General features: G+C 41.7%; 2 protein-coding genes across 2 annotated transcripts in view; one reads left to right on the plus strand and one right to left on the minus strand.

The window, feature by feature from the left end:
• Positions 1 to 15,050, minus strand: part of Tret1-1 (Trehalose transporter 1-1) — a 153,677-nt gene extending 138,627 nt beyond the window's left edge. Inside the window, exon 1 of the mRNA XM_071586829.1 lies at positions 14,576 to 15,050. Coding sequence (XP_071442930.1) covers positions 14,576 to 14,629 — 54 coding nt within the window. The 5' untranslated portion in view covers positions 14,630 to 15,050. The remainder of the gene's footprint in view (positions 1 to 14,575) is intronic.
• The window catches only part of Roc2 (Regulator of cullins 2), a 187,801-nt gene that overhangs the window by 154,829 nt on the left and 15,899 nt on the right, over positions 1 to 17,073 (plus strand). The gene's annotated exons all lie outside the window — the stretch shown is intronic.

Consider the following 17,073-nt stretch of genomic DNA (forward strand, 5'->3'; position numbering starts at 1 on the left):
TTTGTTTTTACACATTTCGTGTTCGGTAATTTTAACGCTTGAATTCAAATACGCATTCAGTAGTCGTCATGCCAGACATTTCATCCATGGTTCTGGCGAGGAAAAGGTTGTCGTATCAGGGACAATGTTAATTGGCCAAACGTTTACAATGCCGAAGACGGAAAAGAGAAATTCAGACGAAGAATTGTTTTTCTGTTGAATGGAAGATAAAATGGATTCCTATAAAAGTAATGTTGATAGGGTAGTCTCTAGAAACGGGTCCGCTCATCTGCGAAAGGTTGTTAGACGTAAAGAATCGAATATGAAATTCACGGTGCTTTCCAAAGGTAATGCAATTAAACTTCCCGCGCTGCTCCTATTGATCGCAGTGGAATCGAATCACTTGGAGTAGGTGGGGAGGACGGTAAGCTTTGCTGCGAAACCGGTCTCAGTGCTCTCCGAACTGTGGAAGCGGCAGGGCGTCAGTTATTGTAAATCTCTGCGCGCCGACCGCGCCGCGAAAGACCAACCGAGCGGAAATTTCAAGTGAACTTTTGCAATTTATTGACAGTGAACCTTATTATTTGGACAAAAGTGTCACTGTTGATGAAATCTGGGTTTTTAAAGACGAGCCATAAACAAAACGCCAAAGTCCTGAGTGGCACACCGACCAGTCCCCCGAGCCCAAAAAGGCAAGAATGAGCAAATCGAAAGTGAAAACAATGGTCATTGTCTTTTTCGACGGTAAAGGAGTGGTCCATAAGGAGTTTGTTCCTAAAGGACAGAGAGTTAACGCTGCCAACGTTTTTATGGATAATACGAGAAGAAGCGGTTTGAAGATGATCACGAACTTCCGAACTGTGTGGGGGGCGACCAAATTAAATTGCCGACCAAGGCGGCAAGAAGAGATCGAAGTACTTAATGAAAGTGGTATGTGAAGTGTGGTTGCCAAAATAAGCAATCCGTAAAACTCTTTCTTCGTCTACATTAATACAATAAAATATTAGGCGGGCAAACAATGCAAATCATTGAAATTATTTAACAAATCGTAATTAGTGCATGGACATTTATTATCATTGGATATTTATTCAGTTAGAATATTGTTTTTCTTCCCACAAGTTACCATAAACTATTGCAGGTCGCACACGACATGAACGTCGACCTTGATTAGCTAACACCTATCCACATCCAATTATCACGACTTTCATTCAAACTTTTCACTAATGAGTGCGTGTCATAAGGTCTACCATGTTGGACACCACGTCGAATTCATCAGTCGGTAAAGTTCCTCCGAAATCAGAATGAGGATATGCGCCATACTGTTTATCTTTCGGAACTTCCTGCTGCACATTAAGAATATTTTGAAGAGATTCAACGTTCCGTAATACCTTTCAAACGTACAGGGTGCGCTCCAAAGGTAATACAATCACATTTCCCGCGCCGCTCCTATTGGTTGGAGTGGAATGAAATCACTTGGAGTAGGTGGGGGACGCTACGCTTTGCCGCGAAACGGGTCTCAATGCTCTCCAAGCTGTGGAAGCGGTAGGACGTCAGTTATTGTAAACCTCCGCGCGCCGACCGTGGCACGAAAGACCAACCGAGTGGAAACTTCAAGTGAACCTTTGCAACGCATGGAAAATGGAAATGATTATTTGGACAAGGTCATCCCTGGTGATGAAACCTGGCTTTTTTTAATAAGACCCAGAAATAAAATGTTAAAGGTCTGAGTGGCACACCGACCAGTCTCCTAAGCCCAAAAAGGCAAGAATGAACAAATCAAAAGTGAAAACAATGATCATTGTCTTTTTCGACAGCGAAGGAGTGGTCCATAAGGATTTTTTTTCCTCAAAGGCAGACATTTAACGCTGCCTACTACGTGGATGTGCTGGAAAGACTCTGGAAAGGGTCATCAGGACGAGAAAAGACATCTCCGCTACCCGGTAACTCCATCACGATAACGCGCCTTGCCACAAGCGCTACTAGTCCGCGAGTCCTTGGCAAAACATCGGGTGCCAACGCTGCCCAACCCCCCCTTATAGTCATGATATGTCGCCCCAGCAGACTTGTTCCGTCGGATTTAGGCAGCCATGACATGAACCCGTTTTTGGTCCATAGAAGAGATCCAATCAGCCGTGAGGGAGACCTTGCGAGAGGTCTCCGAAGACGCCTTCCAGGGCGCGTACCAGTCATGGCAGAGTCGCTGGAAAAAATGTGTAGAGGCCAAAGGACAGTGCTTTGAAGAATTTCAAGTGTTTGTGCAAATCTGTTCAATAAATTACTTTTAAAAAATAATTGCATTACTTTTGGAACGCCCCTGTGTAAGTATTGTTCTTTTTTCTATTTTCAACATGCTGAAAATCATGTCCAACTAATTTTCCGAATGCGATTCCCCGTTCTCGGTCATTCTATTTGTATTAGTTTTTTTAATCTCATCCCAATAACCCTTTATTTGTCTTTATGCTTTTGTTGCTTTGGTCAAGTCTCACCGCAGGCACTCCTGTGATGGCGAGGTGCGTATTAATGTTGTACGCTCTTCTAATTTCCAGGGGAGTTGGGTTGTTTATTGACCGCCGTCTCCCTCCCATCTCAGGGCCGCACCCATTTCCCCTGCGTACGCACAGTTTCCGAGCTTAACCGGCTCGGTCGTAATTCAAATCTTCGCTCTGTCTTTCTCCTTATCTGTTTGGGGCGACAGTAATCGTGCTTGCGTCTTCCCTAGAACACCACCCCACCCCCTCCATCCCCAACCCCCCCTTCCTCCTCCCTCTGCCCTTGCGCGAATGGACGATCGCGAACGTCATACCGCGCGTAATTTATTCGACAGTCAAATATAACCTCTTGACCGCGGCAATGATTGTTGGCGCGATTCGATCGTTTTCACCGTAATTTTTGAATGTGCAATTAAATGTTCAGTCTGTCGGCGAGTGCGAACTGCGCTTCGGAGGAGTTATTTTACTTTGATTTATCGAGTCGATTTAATGTGGATGTGCATATTTTTTTCATTCTGGGAAGTTAGCGATTTGATGATGCGATTTTTTTCTTCTTCGGGAAAAAAATTGATTGAAAGTCGCGAAAACTCCAGTAATATCTGTATTTTTAATCTTATCATTTTTTTCATGTATTTTATTTGGATTTTTTTTGTTGTTTTGGCCTCATGCACCATCATTATTGAATTGAAAATTTGGGAGATTAATTTGTACGCTGGTTTGGTTTTGGCGAGAGGCTGGATGTCGTCGGTCAAATCGACAGAGAGATATCTTTGTTCAAAATTAAGGATAGGACCCCCACGTTTGGGAAAGACTGGCTGACCAGTGACCTGTAGAAACTGGAAAAAAGATATTCGTGCCGATTTGTTTGGGCTTGCTCAAACCTTGACGAGAGGGCTCTCTGGTGGTTGGACTACGTACTTGTTGATGACACGATAATTAATAGCGGCCGGTGTCATGAATAAAGTCAATATAATCAAAGAGTTTGAGAGTGCCATTATCGTGGTGAAATAGTACTCGTACGTTATCTACCGCGGTTTTTTCTTCATTAATTTGTGATCTACTTCCCGCATAATTATCAAGCCGAGGACTGTGCAAAACTGTTTGTTTGTGCTTTTGTTTACCCCACGGTGTCAAGATTTTTCTCGTAGCTATAACCTGTAAGGCCGTATCCGACCCAACGACTACTTAATGATAAGCACTGAAACTTATATTTAACATGTATTTTGATATCATACGCAAAATAGCACATGTAAAGTATTATGAGAAACAAATTTGCACTGTTCCACAGATTTATTGTAACGTACAATTGCGTTTCAGTTCATTGGACCATCTTCAGGTTTAAGAAGTCTTGTACCTGAAGATGGTTCAATGAACAGAAACGCGTTGTATCTTACAATAAATCTGTGGAAAAGTGCAAATTTGTTTCTCATAATGACGAACTTCCACTACATCTCGCCTGAGTCTGTTGAATATATGTAAAGTATTAATGAAATTAAAACGTAATGTTTAACCTAAATATATTAATTCCCATTTGTATGATTATTCTTAAGTATGCTTGGCATTTTTAGTTGTTACGTCCATTGTAATTACAATACTCGCACCAACAATGTATGCTACGTTATTCTGAAAAGTTGAAACCTAGGGGGAATATTTATTGTTTCGATTTTATATGCTGACTATGTTGATGTTTCTAGTATTGATCGATCTATATCCTCTTCTGGTCGACTTTTTTATTTAGTTGAGGTCCGATATCTACGATGAATAAAATGGAATTTAGCTCTTAATAACGTACGTATCACAACAGTACTGCGTTGCGATATGCGGTGTTTTCATCGTCTACGGAAGGGGAGGGCTTTGAAGAGGGACTGCGGCACCACGCGAGGTTGTTTATTGCAATCCTCGATCCATCCCGAGGCAAGTTCAAGGCTTCTGTGTCGAGGTCGACGGCTCGGAAGGGAGATTTCTGCGGAACCTTAAACAGTATCTTGCTGAATTTTTGATGACAGCGAGTGGACATTAATTAGTGCGAATGTTTGCGAAATTTTGCGAAACATGTGACGGCTCTGACCCGCGAATCGTTGGCGTCACTGACCCACGTGACATCGACCGTTGTGACGAAAACTTCTCTTTTTGTTTTATTTTATTGTTTTTTTTAATATCCCCGACTGACACCTTGTTCAATTTATTCCCGCGCTGAATGCGAACTGGGGGACTATGCCTGATCAGACCTTTCCTCCCCAACCTTCCGACAGCTCCCTTCGCTTCCCCCCTTTCCTTCTCCTTCCTGATCTTTTTATCCATTCAACGGGGGGGATCGAGATGGTGCGGGGGCTAACGTACTGGCTTCCCACCCTGAGGGCGCGGGTTCAAATCCCGGCGGTGTTGAATATTTTTCAGAGGTATCTCGATCCCTACTTGAGGTGCTTTGTGGAGGGCACTTTGAGTGAGTACGCCGTCCGTCGGATGGGACGTTAAGCTGCGGACCCCTTGGCGCCTTTCGTAAAGAGTAGGCTAATGCCGACGCCGGGTTTCTCTCCACCCTTCATCCTTTCCTGTCCATCCCCTATGGCGCAAATGACCTTAGCTGTCGGTCGCCTCCCCTAAAAACTACTACTACTACCCATTCAACGGGATACGTTACAAATGACGAACGCCACCGAAGCGCTTCGCAACACGGCGACAATGACTTAAACGTTAGCGTATCCTTGGGACGGATTGTCGTGAAGTTACGAAGCGCCTAAATGGCGTGTCGGAACGGGGCCTTGATGCTATCGCCCGTCGTAGTGGGGATGGAAGAGGGGGTGGAGGGAGGCCACCGCTTAAGGAGGATGGAAATTGTGCATCAGCCTTCTCCCTTGCCGATTTATGCTGTGGCAGGTTTTAAAATTTTAAGCACCTTCTTCTCCCTTGATAATATGTCCAAAAGTCAATAGTTAAAGAATTAATGGCAACCCGAGATCGCATCAAAAAACATTAACCGGAAAATAAAGGTTTCAATGTTTCCGTGAAAATCAAGATTAAAGTTTTGAATAATTTTGTATCCATTAAGTAAATATACTCATCTTCGATAAAACAATGTCCTTTCAAAAAGGGATTTGGCCCAAATTCTTCGAGACAGAAACTGAAATTCTCCGAAATTCATTCGATCAAAAATCATTTCTCCCTCGTATCGTTTTCATAATCTAAGGGACACGGAAGATTTTTCATCAAAAAAAATTTTCCAATAAAATTGAATATCCTTTCCAAATTTTCTGCTGCAATATCAATAGTGTACGAGAGAAAGACGTATCTGATCAATGAGGATTTGTACTCTGCTGAATTTCGTATGATTTTAGGAAGTATAAAGAACTTACTAAAGAAATAATGAGTATCAAACAAAAGAGTACAAGCTGGCGATGTGTTGACGATTCCCAGAGAGTCTCCTAAACCTCCCCTTAATTTTTAGCTTCCCATGATGGTCGAATTAAATTAATACATTTGCGTCAGTACCTCAGTGAAGTGGGTGCAAAGGTTATAGGCCATCAGTACACATCCGAAAGCGTCCGACCTTTTGAAGTGATGATAGCGTGATCGCTTGGAAAACATTGTTGAAGGAGGAAGCGGGAAAATGACTCAATTATTTTTCCCATGTCAACAATATGAACGGTAAGCCTATGATGATTTGCGAGTGTGACAAATGAACTGTTAACTTCCGCCCGAGTCGTATCGTTGTGACGATGAATGAGCGCAAAGTTCACCGCCCTAAATGCCGTTAAACTTCACTTAAACCCTCCTGCCTACTTCCGGAATTTTGTTTGCGTCAACATTGAGCCGTCTACTTCCTCAGTTTCACGTGCCATTCTTCGTAGAAATGCACTTATGTCCAGCTACGGCCAACTGCTTGCTCATTGCTGAACTGTCCGTGGGCGTGTGTGTATATATAAAAAATATATATATATATTTATATAAAACACCATAAACAGTAATCAACCCTAAGGTCGGTATGACGGGTGATGATAGAGTTCACCCAGTACTAGGCCGACAGCGCGTGAAATTCACACGTCAGGGTAGTGGAGCCAGTGCTCTTTGGTTTCCCAGGAAGATCTGGTACCCGAAAAATTATACAGCTTGGGTGGAGCTGAGGTCGCCCGGAGAGGCCTGCGCGGGAATTGATCCGGGGCCCTCCGGTCAGTATTCTAACGCTCCACATTAGGAATGCCAGAGATTTCGTTAATCGAACGGCACGCATTTCAAACTGCAAGGTTTAAATATATTGAGAGAGTAGGAGCTACTATTAGAATTTTGGATAAGGCTGAAGAACTGGATGGAGGAAAAACAAATTTCTCACGATACGTAGAAGATAAAAAGCCTCCAGGGCTCGTCCAAAAACGTACATTTAACTGGTAGAATACCTCAAAGGAAAATGAATTTCGGTACGAACTTGAATAGAGTTCAATCATAACTAAGAAAATGTTGGTTGTCATACAGCCGTACTTTAACTCCCATGTTGACAGCTCCAAGCTAGTTAACTCCAAGTTATTTTCGCCCAAATAATGTTGGCCGAGAAAACGATTCTAATTTATTTTATTTAAAAATATATCGCGGTAATCTGCCAGTTTGATTGTTCTAATTGCTTAATTACACCCAAAGTTGAAAACGCACAAAGGCTTCTTCGTTTTAAGGCGATATGTAAGAATCTATTGATTATAAGATATTAACTAAGCCGTTAAACGTAATAACTCAAATTAGCCTTAACTTACGCAGAAATCATACACTTTCGCAAATGTAAGAACATCAGCCATTCATAGATTCAAAGGTTTTGTCTTTTCTAACTTCAGCAATAGGAACGACCACTCTATTACAGTGCAGGATGTTAAGCTATTGAATGAAACACCTGAAGTCATAATAGCGATAAAAGGGAGAAAATATATGCGCAAACATCGAAGATTTTATGGAAATTAGATGAAGCCGTAAATTAACCGCTTTTCACTCCAATAGCGAGTTCTTTTAATTTCGCCTCTTTGTATGTAGAATGACTCGTGTCATTATTTATTAGTATTAAATATTAGTATTGTCGCGCAGGATTGTCACCCATGATCGCATATGATTGGAAAACTTATAGGGCTCGTTGTTGCGTGTGATTGGGTGACATAAGCGTCTTAATACTTAAAGAGATGAAACATGAGCAATCTTTCGCTTCGCGTTAAATTCTCAAACCCGTGATATTAACGGTTCCGTTCTCACCCATATCCTTAACTCCCGCTTCTTTCTTAAGTTCTCGCTCTTAGACCATACTATGTTCAATGTGAGCCGTCATGCGGCGGACGGCGAATGTCGCTTCGGTCCGTAAATTTCACTTGAGTCTGCGCCGTCTAATTCAAGACGGAGGAGAGAGGGGGGGGGGGGTGCAAACCCATTGGACCTCTTAGACGGCGTGATTTCGGTTCTCGCGTCACCGTCATCACCGCCAGTGAAAAATATCTAATTGTTTTCTGAGCATGGCTTTCCCCTTGCAGTTTTCCTATTCGTAACCAACTGAAAGGCTAGCGTTTTCTAATTGGCGATTTCCTTTTGCATTACTCGGGTCTGTTTAAACCATTTTCTCTCTGTGTGGGTGTGTGCCTCAGTGGGGCGGAATAGTGTTAAAATAATCTCCGCTACTTACAGTTTTTTCTTAAATGCGCTTTCTTTTATATGATGTCCCTTTTTTCCCGTTTGGAATGTATCCATTTACCCTGCCAAGGAGAACATGGCGACCGGCGCCAAAATTTTGGTTTCTATGGTTACCGCATTCAAAAGGGTCGACAGGACACCGATAGCCGCGTGTAAACGACGTTTTCATTGAAATATTGGTGGAGGTACGTTAATTAATGAATGGAATGAGAGAATTTAATCCTTTATCCGCATAATGGTTCAGGTCTCACTGTATTTGCGCAATAATTTCATATTTTAATGAGTAAAAGAAAATGGTTATTCGGGAGCAATCATATCTGGTGCTAATGAAAACAGTTTTCAGGTCCCTCCCTCTGTTTAAATGTCTTTGTTTTTGGCTCCATTGGTTTGCCTTGAAAAAAAGGCCGTCGCTGCCGTCACCTCCAGTGTGTAGCCAAATTCCAATCAGTTCATCTAATCTCAATAGAAGTTCTAATTGTAAAATTCAGTACAGGTCCAACTTAATAGTTTGTGAGCTATCGTACCTTGCGCGTAATCATTGTCTTTACCTAAGGTTTATTTGCCCACTGATAATCATGATTAAATAATTTCCACTTGAAACTGTGAAGTGCGTTAAAAACTACCTAATGAATTCAAATCAAGGCGCCATGTTCCTATTCACGTCGAAGGAATCGAAATATTGAGATTTCGATCGCCAATTTGTTAAATGTATGTTTTTTTTAAACGTGGAAATTTTTTTCATTTTTACAAAATTCCTTCATTATTGTATGGTATTGAAAAAAAGAATGGTGGAAATTGAAAGTCCTCGGATTGGATTGTTGGCACTGATCTCGGTTAAAATATTCGTCTCGAACTACTTGGTAATTTATAATCCATCCTCGTTTGTCACCGTAATATCAGCTGGCAAATTACTTCAGCTTTGCAAGCGTACTTGCTTCATCGTTCGCAAAAGTTTGAAAGAGTTGATTTTGTGTCTTGGATTTTCCATTGGCTGCCTCTTAAGAAACGGCATGCATGGCGACACGTAGATCCAAGGAATCGTAAAGATTACGCCCAGTTTAATGGGACGATTAAATAGGTCGGCCTGTGAAAATGAGAGCGACCAAAGCTCCACAACTAATCATCATCGTATGCCAACTTTTGTGTCGCCTTCGTCGAATGCATGTTGTTGCCGAGAATCCTAATATTGTCGAGGGGGGGGGCGGAAATCCTGTCAACTAAATTCATCCACGAATTTCTCGATCTGACCCTTCGTCGTTCTCAGGAAGCGAGCCTAATGCGGTTGGTTCATAGAGGAACTGTAGGATGGGAGTTCCCCAAAGCACGAAGAGAGATGGCGAGACTCAGGCTATTAGAAAAGTACGGCGAAGAAGTCATGAAGGCCCTCCATTTTTAATTGGACCTTTCGGATAGTATAAGGAAGATAGACGTCTGCCTCAGTAGATTCTAGGACTCTTTCAATGATTGTATGTTTCGCGATCACGACTAAACCAAAGCTCTACAACGCAAGAATCAAGGCCGATGAGCCTAACTGGGAATCGCTTAACCCTCGCACATTTATGCTTATACGTTCAATCAATGAAGTTTTATATTTCTTCCACGAAGACGAAAATATCACATTAATATATTGAATGTGCTTTGTATAGTTCGGAAGTCCTGAATTTTAAAAATGATTATTAAAAAAGAGAACGACGAAGGATAAAAGTTGCCAAGGGAAGTAATTATTGGCATAGCATTCTCGGTTGAATAATCGACTATTTGACAGTTTATACAGTCATTTGTCACTCAAAAAAGAGTTGTTTGTTTGACTCCCTTCCCCGCGTCTCCTGGGCGGCTTGCGAGATACGCCCTTGGTCTTAGGCTAAACCATTTTCTCTTCACACTTATGTCTGTTTGATCATTCAGCTCTCAACTACGTCTTTCTGTCATACTTGTCGGATAATTATTGAATCAAATCCGTGTGATATTTTATCCTCCAATCATTCTTATTAAAATAAATTAATATAATGCTGTGAGCGAGATTACTGCTCGCGAGGGATTGGCGGCTGGAATATTTAGTGACGGACAATAAAACGTGTTCAGACTCTTTTCAACTATTTGCCCTAATGGAAATAAATTAATGAAAACGTTGGCGGCACATTAGATGGATATGCAACCGCAGGGAAGGACTTTTTGATGCGGTTGAGCGTGTGTATGTCACGCATTGGGGATAACCAACTTTCCAATACTTGATGTCGGGGCGAGGGGAAGTGTGACAAAGTTGCTTTCAAAGGGACTCCACCTGCAAGCGGCTGGGGGTAAACTGATATCTTTGCTCTTTGGCCACCAGCTTTTGAAAATGGTTCACTGCCAAGTGTTTTCCATCCTTGCTAAACAATATTCTCCCCCAAATAATTGAGTGATTACGTCAGTTCTGTGAAAAAAAATGACGACCTGTTTTTCATGTTGACGGGAAACCCATTCTCCGGTCATGGGAAAAAACCGCTCGACGCAGGAGAGCACTTCTGCTTGATGATGATTTCTAGGAATTGAAGCACACACGTACATACATATTTTTATATATATACACTCGTATGTATATATATGTGATATATATTATGTATAGGATGTATTATATATATTTATAAATATATGTATATATATAAATTATCATAATCGGTATTTCAATCCGAGGATTTGTTTACTGCAGCCCTCCATTCTACTCTATTTGATGTCAATTCCCTCAATCCTTGATACCTTCTCCATTTTACGACCTTCTTAATTTGTCCTATGCACATGTCTCTTGGTCTTCCTCGTGGGATCTTCCCTTCTATTTTTCCTTCTTTTATATTCCTAATCATTCCATTGCGCCCCTATGTTTGTCCAATCAATCTTTTTATTCTTTGCCGTATAGTTCTCCATATGTTCCTATCCTCATCTGCTCTTCGATATACTTCCTCATTCCTTACTTTGTCCGTCCATTTAATGTTCTGCATTCTCCTCCAGCACCATGTTTCCAATTGCTTCTATTCTTCGATGGTCCACTTTTCCAATGTTCCAAGCCTCGTAACCATAGAGCGCCATGCTCCAAACTATATATATATATATATATATATATATATATATATATATATATATATATATATATATACACACACACACACACCATAAATACAGTAATCAACCTGAAGGTCGGTTTGGTAGGTGATGGCAGAATTCACCCAGTACCAAGCCCGACGGCGTGTGAAATTCACACATCAGGGTAGGGGGGCCAGTTCCTTTCCCTGTGCCGGTTATGGTTTCCCAGGAAGACCTGGTACCCGAAAAATCACATAGCTTGGGTAGAGCTGCAGGTGGCCAGAGTGCCTTGCCCTGGAATCGAACCCGGGCCCCTCAGGCCAGCAGTGTAACGCTCTACCCCATGGGCTATGTAAAAATATATTTATATTTCCGTAGTATGTTTTCCATTGATCAACTAACGGTTAAAAGATATTAATGGCTAAAGCCAACGTTTTTCATCTCAAATTATTTGGGGATTCCAAATTGTCACAATGTTGAATTTTATTTTGCTAGCAGATACAACCAATCATTTTCACAAAGGATGTAGTGAATTGAACTTTTGACTGATTCATATACCTTTTGTAATTTAATTTTTTCCTATGAATCAATGAAGTCTGGACGCATTGAGATACTAAGCTCAATTACGTTTGCTGTGGAACATGTGGAAGCAGTCAATGCCGAAGCCAAGATACGTCTAACTACGCGACATTAAAAAATAGCGTTTTGCGAAACTATCCGTCGTACAGAAGTGATGAGGGATTCCATGAGGCAATGTAAACTTACCAGCAATATTTTCATTGGAGTCAGCTTATATCTTGAAGTGAGCCTCCATGACAACGGTATTAATTAGTATGAAAGGCGGGGATTATGTCGAGTAATACGGGAGGTTTGAAGAGCGTTTTGCCCTTGAGGACATCCATGGCGCAATGCTCTAACAAGGAATACGTAGAGGGCACGGCATTAAATGCACGTGGGTGAGCTTCGACGCGAAACGCAAATAGTGACGCTCTTGTCCCATTACCGCGAAGTGTTCTTCGACAGCTGATCGAACAGCTGACCGGACGAGAAATGTCCTCTGTTAAACCCACTATTCACGATATCCTCTGGAAAGGTATACACAGGCCATCCTCAAACGGGACCAACAAATGGTATTTTTAGCATCATTATTATCGGTTCGACTTTGAAGTTAGCCCGTGGATTGGTGAACTCGAGAGAAATGTCCGGAATGCAATTAATGGAACCAGGCTTTAATAATAAATAACTGATTGTTGCACTATTCCACTGTATAAAGTTTATTGTACTAAGAAATGTATTCAATACTAAGTATTGTACTAAATATTGTACTAAGAATATGTATACTGAGAAAATTTATTATATTTAACCCTCTTTGTACTGTTTTTAACAAGGTGAAACTATGAATTTCGCCATCCTTTGCAAACGCTTCCCTTCTCTTCCCCCCGCTTACCCCCTTTCTCCGTCATTCTCTCCCCCTCCCTCCCCTCTTTTCCTACCTCATCCACTCCCCTACTTCCGGAATATCAAACGTATATAAGACGGCACTCATATTCATTTTGTTACCTGATGATGATGTAATACATCGAAACCCGGTGTACAATAAATTTTATCCAATGGAATCGTGCTTCTATCAGTTATTTATTGTGTTCGATTTCCACCACATCACGCCTGAAACTACTCCATCAAGGCTTTAATATTTGTGGAAACGTTCCCTATTATGTAAAAAAAACTTTTTTGTGATTTTTCACACTTTTTATGGAGAGGAATTTTGGAACGGTGTGGGATAGTACCGAGAACTAATCATGCCGTGTATTCACATTAATCAGAATGGTGACGTGAAATCTCTCGATAGTAATTCATTCAGCTCTAGCGAAATGAAATACACGCTAAATGAATATTACGAAATTTTCCATTCGTCAATTTTCCATCATAAACATCGACTCTTCGAACGTGCGCTATGCAGATTACTTCCGAGAATGAATGGTTGTATCTTTTGAATTATGTACTCCTTGGATTAGAAATTTAATGTCCCACTTCGGCATGAAATGATTACTACTGCTAATGTGTCGACGTGTTTACCGAGCGACGTAATGAACGCTGCGCATTAGGTCCGGAGGTATTGACGGCCCGCCATCCATATTTAAATCGCCAACACCTCCCCACCCCAATCCTACCGATCGGCGTCGATTTTGGAAATAATTCCATCGGTGCGGTGGGATTTCATCCATCCGGACAGCATTCCCGATGTAAGAGCTCTTCATCCCATAAATGGGGAGTTTTCCTGTAGAGAAAGAATCATAGGTGGCGTGGTTTGGGTTTACCATAGAAACTGAAGGGTTATACAATCATGGAGTAACTCCCATGTTGAAAAAAAAACTTAACAGAGCACCTTGGATAAAAATATGCCCTCTACTACCTGCAAACTTGAATTTCACACCTTGTAGGGGTTCAACACGAGGTCACCTGAGCCCTTGCGTATCAAAACTAAACGTTGGTTTCATTACTGCGAGAGTTGAAGATGAGGATATCGCGAATTGGAATCTCATCGGCGTAGAACTACTCTGTGGACGCATCGGAATATCACGCGGTCACCCAGCGATCGGAGCTGGGTTGGATATGGAACACATCGATTTCTCAGAATCGCGAAATCGCCCACGATTAGAATTCCTACGATCTATGGACACCATGACTCTATTGTTCCCATGTCGACCAAGTCAATGTCGCTGATTTTGAGGAACGGATTTATCCAGGGACGATACATATTATCAATATGAACTACCTGTATGCCGAGAGTTTGTATGATATATTGGATGTATCATAGGCGCGGAAGAGAGAGACGCAGAAGCCTCTGAATGTCACATTCAAAGGCTTTTGCGTCAATAGAGATGATACTATCTTAGAAGTATGTAATCGTATCGTCCTACGGACTAATGGTCGATGATTGGAACACAAGGACGATAATGTCGGCAGTGATCGGTGTATTTACCCAAAACTAATGGCAACATGGATTTATCTACGCTATTTCGACATTGATGTTACAGCAACGATCACTTTCGGAAAAACAATATCGCACAGACTTTCTTTAGGTAGGTCTGTACCTAATGTCATTACTAATAATTAATGTAATTTGTTGTAACTAATATAAAAATATTAAAAAATGACGTGAATGAACAGAGAAGACGTCCAAAACAGAGAAATCTCCAGGTCAAAAATTCACAATTGGCCATTTGATTACGAGGAAACACAGGAGGAAAAAGAACAGGATGACGGAACAGCTTAGCCTGAGGAGGCAAAACATCTTACATTTAATAATAATAATTAACGCAATAAACCCCTTAAAGTGGTTTAAAATCCAAAATTTCCAAGGTGGTGAGGTTCCGATTCCTTTCCAAACGTCTCACCTTTTCCTCCTCTCCCCGCTCCTCGAATTCTTCACTTGAGCTTGCTCCCAGCATTTGTTCACTCGGGTTTGGCGATGGAACAAGGGCGACGGCCCTCCGGGGAAAATGTAAGCTCAGAGGGTTGAAGAAGAGAAGAGGTGGCGATCAGGGCGCCCTCTCTTCAGCGAATACCTTGGCGGGATGAGGCGCTGCTTCACCCGCGAGACGGCCGCCTCCCGAGGGAGTTGAAAGGGTTGGAAGAGACGCGAAGGAATCGGAAGGGAGGACGAACTCTCACGGTCGATGCACCGCCGCCAAAGGCCTCAGTCCTGACTCAGGGTGGACTTCCCCCGACGTCGGCACCGTCCGATAAACGAACCCTCCGGAGACAGCGGAGGGCCACTGCGGAGAATTGGTTTCGTTTCCCGGAGTGCTCGGCCTACGGCTAGTGACGACTGAGTATGGTGACTGCATTATCGGGTGCACAGAAAACTAGGTGTGAACACGTGCATCTTCAGTGAGGTGGGAGAGTGTGGAGGAGGGAAGGGTAGGGGAGGAGGAGAGATGCATCTTCCACACCTCGAGTAGGTGAGAAACGCAATAGACTCCCCTCCCGCCTGGTGTCCCGTGGATGCTTCATTATTTATGCTTTCCAACCTCCTCGGGGGGCACTTCCAATGGCCCAAGGCTGTCGATACGGTGCGCTGGGTGGGACGGATTAATTATCTGTTGACATCAGGTCCACCGGTCGGTCTTCTTTTGACCCAGGTACTATTGACGCGAAACAGATTAATCCCATAAACACATTGCGATGAATCATCATTTAAATCCGGAGTCCATCCGAAATTCCTGGCCGTTTTACTCCATCCGACACCAAAAGCTATCGGGAAAGTGTCAGGAGTTACTTTTGATTTCCTCGAAAATACGTTAAAAAATGGAAAGGTGAAATTTAATTTTATTATCGTCTAAAATTTCGTGTGCAAATCGGAAATTGAATTTTGAAGAGCCTTCGGTCATACCAGTGGCTCGCATATGAATGAAGCGATCGACGTGCCACAGTAAAATACAAGAGTCGGATTCCAAAACACTCGATAGAAAAATCGCGAAAAACACGGCTAATGTGTCGGGAAAACTTGAGAATGAGAATCTAGAAACTGAGTGGTCATCCTGTCCTCGCCTACCCAACATTCTCCTCGCCTCTGTATGAATTAGTCTCCAACATTCCACAACAGCCTCCGTGCATCAACCGTTCCTGCCTCATTTGAATTTCTCCCCCACCATGCCCCGTACTTCTTCGTCAGTTTTCCTTTCCGTCTGTTTAATCTTTTCCATTTTCCCCACGCGCCCACAAAAGCCTCCACGCTCTGCGCTTATCATCTTACTTCAACGACCATTCTTCTGCACCTTACAAAAACCACCCTTCTTACCAAATTGTTCACTGGTGACTTCAGATCTTTCAATATGTCATTCATCGACCTAATTCTCGTTGTAAGAGCTTTCTTTAGTTAACGGAAAGCATATCGTGTGTGAAATACTGTGTTTTTAAATGGTCATTAAGTCGTATGCTTATAGTACTACCGATTGACGATGTGTAATTTCATTGACCAAAGATTGTTTATTAAATAAAATCACATTAATAGCTCAATTCGAAAATCGACTTACCGGTTGCTGAGGAATATTTTAACCGTTTTGGAAAAAAAGTAATATTCATTACCCCTAAAGATAAATCGCCAAATTGAATTTTATTATATATATATATATATATATATATATATATATATATATATATATATATATATATATATATTATTTATTTATATTTATGTCGGAAGTCGTTTCTAATACAGGTTCTCTTCGCATTAAATAATTGCATAAAAATTGAAATGACTCTTTGACAGGTAATGTTCAACATATCACTTTAAATTGAAAGAAAAAATGCAAAAAGTACTAAAATCGGGGAAACACTGTTTTCCCTCGCGACGAAAATTCAGAAAATATTGAAGCTTAAAAATCAATATCTTCCAAATTTGACGCGTGCAGGGAGAAACATTTGAAAAAAACGGAATACAGGAATGAAGGGAAGAAGGTATTAAAGAAAACCCTGTAATTCGCCTTTGGGTGGGTGACGAGGGTTTAAGTTGGGAAGACATTGGGGAATAGTAGGGTTGAAAGGTCACCCGACGTGCACTCATTCACCAGAGAAAGTCGGAGGGGAAGAGATAAGGTTGTTGGAAGAAATACAAACACGGAAGGAAAGTTGGTTACAGGACATATTGTGTGGCAGTGGAATGTTGAAGACTGTGATAAGAGTTTGAGAATGTTTGGTAAGCGAGATAGAGGAAGGGCACGTTTACTATGAAAATCATATGCAACTCCAAAACAATTGAATAATATCACCCGCTGTATATTTTTGGCTGTATATGAATTCAACCTTTATATTATTGCGAGGTTATTTATGGCAAAAGAATAATTTCTCAGGCCTTACCGCCTGAACGATCGCCGCAACTTAGAACCAAATT

This window comes from Hetaerina americana, unplaced genomic scaffold (genome assembly GCF_022747635.1).
Source record: "Hetaerina americana unplaced genomic scaffold, ioHetAmer1.1.p SCAF_265, whole genome shotgun sequence".
Lineage (NCBI taxonomy): Eukaryota > Metazoa > Arthropoda > Insecta > Odonata > Calopterygidae > Hetaerina > Hetaerina americana.